The 8,657-nt window shown below is 27.8% G+C and overlaps 1 protein-coding gene across 1 annotated transcript; it reads left to right on the top strand.

Moving 5' to 3' along the window:
- The first annotated feature begins 1,098 nt into the window (after positions 1-1,098).
- LOC129969143 (uncharacterized) lies at positions 1,099-8,152 on the top strand. Its single transcript, XM_056083569.1, has 2 exons — positions 1,099-1,253; positions 6,618-8,152. Exon 2 carries the CDS (start codon positions 6,822-6,824, stop codon positions 7,932-7,934), a length of 1,113 nt encoding a protein of 370 aa, XP_055939544.1. The 5' UTR covers positions 1,099-1,253; positions 6,618-6,821; the 3' UTR covers positions 7,935-8,152.
- The last annotated feature ends 505 nt before the right edge of the window (positions 8,153-8,657 follow it).

Below are 8,657 nucleotides of genomic sequence, written 5' to 3'. Positions count from 1 at the left end.
ATTAAATTAAATTTTGATTCTACACCAATGGCAACATAAGGTACTGAGTTTAAGAAAAATTTATCTCAAGATTAAAAAGTGGGAACTAATCAAAATAAAAAAATAAGTATCGCTATTCGATAAACAAAAAATGTTCTTTAAAAATTATTTTTAATGAAATTTAATGTGGTTTCTTTCGAATTGTTTTGTAAAGATGGATTTTTTAAATGAAATTTTTATTGCCATTCTAATATACAAGAACTTAAAATTTTTTATATAGTTGTGTGTTTCTGATGAATACGCAGTATTTTTTCAGCTTAAGGACTTAATTATAAATTTATTTATTAATTTTCATTGAACATTAGTTATAGAATCAGATAATGAATTTGAGAAAAGGTGATTTTGAGATATTATAATACTGAATTGCGAAATACATATATTAAAGATTAAAAGGTTGAAATGACTTTGAAAATTAATGAAACTGAAGCTTTTAAAAATACGCATGCTTTCAAAGCAATACATTAAACCATAATAGAATCATAATAAAGTAAATTCTTAAATATTTGTTATTAAACGATCATTCGTTTAGAATATTTTTATCGGCATAACATGCTTTTTAATTATTTTTTTTGACTTCAATAATTTGAATTAAAAATATTTCCGATTTTAAGAACAGTAATAAAAGAGTGTTTTTAATTTAAAAAAATTATAATTAAAATGATTCTGTTCTTGAAGGAAAAGTAAAAATATGAAATAGATTTAACCTTTCAAAAAAAACATTCCAAATAAAGTATAATGAGTATCGTATAACTTTCAAATGCTTTCTTAAATAAATCGGCAGCTTGTAAGCCTTAGCAATAACTATGAAATTAGTGGAAGGAAAGTAATAATTCCACATGCTACAAACATCTGGATGCACTCACTTGTTTCAATATAAAAAGAAAAAAAATGAACCTGAAAAAAAAAAAAAAAGAACGTAAATTCTAATTGCTTCGAATGGCAGATGGGAATATGTTTTGGTTAAAATTCTGTCAGTATGATTCACAGAAAAGATATGATGATCGTAATTTATAATTCGAAGGTCACAAGCATATTGGATGTATCTAAGGTATTCATCCGGTATATCCTCTGTTTTTCTCCGAACTCATGCGTTGTAGAATACTCTTTTCCCTGTTTCGTCTGGACATTGCAGACGTGGAATTTGGGTTTGAGAGTATTCGAAATTTTAGAACCGAAACCGATTGTTGGAGACGAAATCAGTTTGAGCGACTTAGGTAAGTAAAATGTACTGTTTTAAGTAAATGTAAGATATTTTTATGCATGATTAAACTTAAAACTGCTGCTTTTACTGTTATACTTAAATTTCGTAATTGTCATTTATAAAATCAAAGATAGGAATAAAACGGAAAGCGACATTAGCAATTCCATTTTCTATATAATCTGTATGAAATATTTTCGAAGGAAAGTATTATATTGATTCATTATTTTCATAGAAAATTGGAAGTGCTTATGGATTCCACCAAATTATTTTTATAGCTGGATAATGTCTATGAATGTCACAACATTATCATTTAAAATATGATACCTTGAAATGAATGCATACCGGAATTACTCCGGTTTCATATGTAATTTTTTTCCAACTAACTTCTTTTTGCCATATTTTTACTGAAGATTTTGTTTATTGGTTTATATTTCCTTGAAACATTTTTGGACTATTAGTACAGAAGAAACATGAATTTGATTTTGTTTTATTATGCTTTTTTCTGTGTTCTCTAATCTAATAAAAACGATGTTTTACTTCTTTTTTCTGTTTTCTCAATGATCTATTTCATTTTTGAATGTCCATCGATTGTTTTAGTTTTATACATGGATTAGATACATGGCACATGAATGATATTTTATTCGGTTTGGTGCGATATGTTTTATATGCGTGCTTTTAATGTTCCTATTAATTTATCATCATTCTCTTAATATAACTCTTTGGATCGTTGATAAATCAAAAAATTAGCATTTACATGTTTCTTTTTCTTCATATAATTTCAGATTTGAAACAATGCAGTAAACAAATTTCTCTCTGGGAATGAGCATTTTTCAAAATAATTATTTCCAATTGTGTCTGTTTTCTCATTTAAAATGAACTTCAATATTTCACATGGCTTATCGGTTTGCTTCTAAGTCTGTGTGTCATAATATACTTGTTTGGTTTTTTATCTTTCTTTCTTTATATTAATGCTTGAGATAACTGATGTTTGAACAATATTTAAATGCTTTTTCTCTTTTCCTTAATTTTAATCAACCAATTCTGTTTAAGTTATACATTCAGAATTGATTGACTTTAAAGTTTTAATTCGATTTAATAAATAGAATTATTAGCAAATAGTTTTAGTTTGTTGCAGAATGTCAAGCATACTTTTTACTTTTTTTTAACATGTTTTTATCATCTTCTAATCCATTATTTCATATTTTCTGAACATTTGTGTATTCTTGCTGACCATATATCTTCTTAATTATTTCATTAATTATAATTTAACCTACCGTTGTGGGTGGATCCTAGCACAGCCCACCTCTTTGCGTCTTTTTGAACTCTCGCTAAACAAGGGGTGATAACGTCGCCAATGTGACAATCTAGACGGAATTTTTTTTAATTTTTTATTATATTTCATTTTATTTATTTACTTATTTATTTTTATTTTTTTATTATATTATTATTATTTTATTATTTCTAGCCTTCAAGTATCGTTTTTTAATTGAAAAATAATAATAACTAATATTCAATTAGCAGTCAACTTGGCGAGATTTCAAATAAGTCGCCAGAAATAATAATAAATTAATAATAATAATAAATATAATAAAAAAAAAATAATAAGTAATAAAAATGAATAATAAATAAATAAAATGAAATAAATATAAAAAGCAAATAAAAAAATCCGTCTAGGTTGCCACATTGGCGACGTTATCACCACTCGCTTGGTGAGAATTCAAAAAGACGCCAAGAGGTGGTTTGTGCTAGGATCCACCCGAATATTTTATCTGCCATATTATTTCATATATTGTTATCTATGTCTTGCTTCTCATATCCCCCCCCCCCTTTTGGGTTTTTTTTTTTTTTTTTTTTTTTTTGAACGAATAAGCAAAATTTTAGTTTCAGAAGTTGGAAATTGTCATTAGTGCATTGTCTTTTGCAATTTTAATCAGAGAACATTGAAAAATTTATTTTTATTTTAGATAGAGCATCACGATTTATATTAGAAGTAATATGCATTACGTTACTTCAAATATTTTTGAATCTTAAAATTTCCTCTTGTAAAATATTTGTCATTTGCTATATAATTAGAAACAGTATATATTCCTTTCATGTACGGTAGGATGCTTTTTCGCAGTAATGAAGAAAGCCGAGTACGCATTTTGAACAAGAACAGCGTTAGCTTGTTATGCTGGAGATTTGTGAGACGCTAAAAATACCGAGCCTTGTAAGGAATTTGGTACAGTTCTAGGGACGAGTACCATTTAAAAATGAGTATTATTTAAAGAGTTAGATATACATGAGATTCTACCTGCGGAGACTTGTGCAGTTCAAGGAGAGCCCGCTTCATCAAGAAGCTATCTCCTGTAGTAGCGTAGAATTTGGGAGTTGGGCCATAGCTTTTGGTAAATGGCATGGACTCTCGTCTTCCTTGAAGCTTGGTCATGAGATTCTACCTTGGTGCGCTATATTATTTATAGTCCAGTTAAACTGCCATAAAAAATAGCAAAAACTGGAAAAAATACGTAAAAGCAGTTTTGCTGATTTATGTTGTTGATCCAGCTATCTAAAACAGGCTTCTAAATTTGCACCTGGACAGAATAGGGTGGAGATAGAAATTTTTTTAACATTGATTTTACACATTTAATTCAAAACCGTTAATATCAGAGTAAAATTTTTTTAACATTGATTTTACACATTTAATTAAAAACTGTTAATATCAGAATAAAAATTAAAATAGTTTGAACATATTGTTAAAATCTATTCATTGAACTGTAAAATATAGTTATAACTTAAAATTAAGGTGCAAGTTTTAAAAGAGTTCAAATTTTAAAAAATATTTTTATTCTATTTTAATCCAAGTGAAATTTTTAGAATTCCATTAAAGTAAATGTTATATAAGAGAATAAATAATAAAAATTTCGTATCAAGATGCAGCATTATTTATGAAACATTTGTCCTAGTTAAAAAAACAATGATCATATAAAAATGCTTTTAAATTAAAAAAATTGAGAAAAAAATCTTAACTCTGTGGCGTTTGCTTCTCTAAAAACATTAAAAATAAGACTTATAAGCATAACTATCTTCGGAAAACGAATTCAGGCTAAATAATTGAGGTAAAATATTTATTAATTTATTTTTTGCCAAATTGATTATTATTGATACAATTTGAAGTCATAGAACAACATATTTAGAATTGCATTCTTTTTCGGTCCTTGAATTCTGTCTAGCAAAATTTGTACGCTAAAATAGGCCTCTAGACCCACAATATTTCTTTTAACAACTTAAATCCATAAATTATTTTTTTTTCTCCAGAAAATGTACACTTCGACTGAACTGCTGATAGTGTGTAATATTCAAACAGAATCAGTTCTCTGATTTTTCATCTGAAAATTTAAAAAAAAAAAAATATTTTAACTTGAACATCTACTGATAATTTATACCAACGTTATATTTGAAAAAAAATTAGATCTATTTAAAGCAAATCTTGCTTTTTCATAAGTAACTAATTAATGCAATAAAAGCATTAAAGAAAAGCAAAGGAGATAAAGCATTAAAGAAGAGCAAAGGAGATTGTTTAATTGGAAGCCAATGAGTACCAAATTCGGATTATCCAAAATTTGAATTAAAAAAACTGCCTAAAAATGATCCACAAAAGAAAACAACTTTTGAACTAAAAATTGAAAAAGCAAAGGTTTATTTTTATTATTTAACAGTTTTAATAAATATACAAACAATAATATATAATTTTTGTAAATAAAGTAATGTTTATTGTTAATTTTAGCAGTTTTAATATCAGTTTTTTTTCAGCAGTTTTTACTGAATATTTAAAGTTGAAATTTATAAAAGTTTCACAAAGTGAAGTATTTAATTTGTTGTTTGAAATGCATCACATTGAAATACATTTAAGTTCTCGAGCAAATTAATGGTATTAAAAATTTATTTATTCAAAAGAATCGAGTAACTAAGTCCAGAAACAATAGAAAATTCAAGGGAATAAAAAAATTTTGAATCAGCGATAAATTTGTATAAAAGATTCAAGATTAATTATTCAAGATTCATAAAAATAATAATAATTTAACTTAATTCTATTTAAGTAGATTTACTGTTCTATTTGTCATTATAGCATTCATTTCCAACCTGACGGTAGTTTTTGAATAGAAGTAAATGTTGACTTTTTATATTCCTTTATTGAGAAGTTAAGATTATTTATTTGTTCCATCAAAATTAGACTTTTGTGATATTAAATGCAACTCAGTCCCTCGTTCATAAATTCTTATTAAAGTTAGTCTATTGCCAGTTTCTTTTCAAGATGTTGTGAGCATTGTGGATGACACGATTTTCAAGATATCCATTTTTTAAATGTTTCCAAATTAGAATAGAAAAAGAAATGGCTCAATGTAGGTGCTCCAGTGATTCGATTTCAGTGTTTATGAATAAATATAATTTATTTATAGCATTACCCCGAATGTCCGCGCTAGCTGCGCTAACGAAAAGTGCGTGAATCATAGCCCATTTCTGCATATATGAGAATTTTAATATTAATTCAAAATAATTGCTAAGAAAACTGCTATTCAAAAGGAAAATATTTTATAAGAAATGCACTTTTCAAAACATATTGATACAAAATATTTCATATTAAAATTAAAATATTGCGCAATGTAAAATTATTGCGATATCAATTGAATTTTTTAAAATTTGACTAATTCGAATAATGATTCAACAATTTTCTTTTCCTCATAAAATTTCTTCATTTATATTTGTTATACCTGTCAACAGCTTAAATACATGTTTCATTTAGAATCTCTTTTTTGCAACATTTTTTTTTTTTTTTTTTACTCAATGTGATACCATGAAGCTTGCAATCATCAGTTATTTTTTTTATTAATGGATCTGGGTCTAAAGTGTTGGCATTTATTGTAGTGATACATATGTTTGTATTATTTCGAAAAGTGTCACTTTTTGTTGTCGAGTCTAATAGTTCCCAACATTCATTGTATGAACTTCCAAATGTAATTTGCCTAGCGAAATCGACAACAACGTCTGTAATATGCAAGATTTGCTCAATTTCTGGGTTGTATTCGTCCATCTTTTAAAAAGAGCAAGCAAATTTCAGCAAATTATTTTTCTAAAAGGGGAAATATTCGGAATGGGATGGCAAAAGATTTACGAGATCGAAATCTCGTATGATCGAGTTCTTTTATGGTAAAGGTGTTTATTATAAAGTTAAGAATTATTTTATTACGCAAATTAATATGTTAAGAAAAACATACTCATTTATTTGAAATACTCGTTTAAAAATTTAAAATCTGATCATTAGTTTTCAAACCAAACAATTTTTCTTTCCAATCTCTCTTACTGCTTAAAAATTAAAAATGTCATCTTTTTCTTTTAGGCTGCATCTCCATGCAAAAATAAAGAGAAGAATTCAAATATGGCTTATGAATAATTGCTTTGTTATTATTTTTCACTTTAAACAGAAGAGAGATCGTTCGGAGATATTGAAGATTATTTCTCCTACGTTCAATTTAACTGTTGCAACAGATTTGCACTTGATACGAATAGGCAGCTTATAATTAAATTCTAGGGATACTTGAAAATGGGTTTAAAATTGTTTCTCTTACCCTCCTTGGTACACTTAGCAATAGTAAAAATATCCGTAGCTCTTTATTATAATTCTCGAATCAGTGCTTTGATAGATGAATTGGAAATAGTGGACGAGGCCCCCAGAATGAGCGCGAACCGCAGAATACGACAAAAGTGGGCACAAATAGAGAAAAAAGTTGAGAAGGAAATGCACCAATATCTGCCCACTTCACTGGCAAGGAAAGTAGCCAGATCTCTACGAGCCATACATTCAGAAGTAAAGGATTGGATAGAAGACCACGAAGTATTTTTAAGGTCAGTTAATGAAGATTACAAGAGCATTCTTATTTGGAAATCGGAAGGAACAATTGACAGGCCAAGAACAGCTGAGGAATGGGTTCGAGGTGGAACTATGGATATTCATAAATGCTTCTTATTGGCATGTACCTATTTTTTGGAATCTGATATTTTGAACTTATGGGCGAAAATGAAAGTTCATGATAAAAGAAAATTGTTCACAGAAAACGCCAACCTCGCAGTACGTTTTTGGACTGATTGGATCAGAGAAGGCGCTATTCCTTCTACTTGGTTTCAAATTGCCAATGAAAGTCTCGACACTGAAAATATTTGGCCAAATGACTATCGTATTCGAGTGAGTGCCTTTTTCGATAGGATAGACTGGTTAGTCAGTTCAGATTATTTTGAAAATTGTCATGTGGTAGATAAAATCCATCGTGATGATCTGCGGTCCTGCATTAATCGTATAGAATGGCGAAAACAAATAAGTGCGATTCATTTTGAGAGGAAAGTTTATTCCACCTATCTTGACTGGCCATTGCAAAACGTCTTCCCAAAACTTATTGATGAAATAAGATACATTCCATATGTACTAAATGAGCATACTGTTAGATGGATAATAACTTATATCCTTAAGAAGATTCAAGCAGGTTGGAAAGATGCTGATTATTTCAAAATCCTTAGAGAATTCTGGGATTGTGTACGTTTTTCTGTGAAAGAAGTGATAAAAGAAGCAAAAATATACAAGCCATTAATGATTGCATTGAATTACACAAAGCCTCAGCTATATCCCATTGAGAAAATATTGGATAGATATTTAGTTCCATAACTCTTGGAGAATTAACTGGACCTTTTATTTTGTGTCCAAACTTATGTATTTTATTTTTACTATTAATTTCTTCTAATGTTGTTTGTAATTTTTTAAATTGAAATTAATTATAAATATTTGTCTACATTAACATTATTATGTATGTGTTCTTATATACTGATAGGTTTCACGAGATTTCTCCAGCCATGCAATTCTTTCTAAAGTTCTTAGTTTAATAGTTCTAAAAGGTCCTTTTAATATTAATAAACTCTAATTATTATTTTTGTTGCTTGGAAATTCGAATTGGCAATAAATATTTTCTACATTGATACTGTGTAAGTTTTTTTTAATATAGATTTGAATGATTTATAGTGAAGTTAAGTTAGAAAAAACCTGAAACCAATTGTGAGAAACAGAATTAAAGCAGAATTATGACATTCACCGAACGTAAACTTAAGTAAATTAAAAACGTACACCCATGAAATATTGCTAATTACAAATTAATAAAAATTTAATTGCTTTCAATGTAAAACTGCAAGCTATCTTTTCGTCGGTAGATTGAAATGACCTGTTTATTAAAATGGCGAACATAATACACAAATGTGAAATAAAGGAATACGTTTAATTACGGGATCTCGGAACTCTTTAACAAATGATTACCTGTGGCAGCAAAAACTCTTGTTTTTAACCTATCTAATTAACAAATATTAATACACAATTACATTATTACTCAAGTATTTATAT

This window comes from Argiope bruennichi, chromosome 5, assembly GCF_947563725.1.
Source record: "Argiope bruennichi chromosome 5, qqArgBrue1.1, whole genome shotgun sequence".
In the NCBI taxonomy this organism is placed as follows: Eukaryota; Metazoa; Arthropoda; class Arachnida; order Araneae; family Araneidae; genus Argiope; species Argiope bruennichi.
The sequence above is the reverse complement of the archived record's forward strand: the minus strand, read 5'-3'. Positions and strand labels throughout refer to the sequence as shown.

Coding starts and splice junctions, on each gene's coding strand:
- LOC129969143 (XM_056083569.1), top strand. CDS start 6,822: ATGGGTTTAAAATTGTTTCTCTTACCCTCCTTGGTACACTTAGCAATA.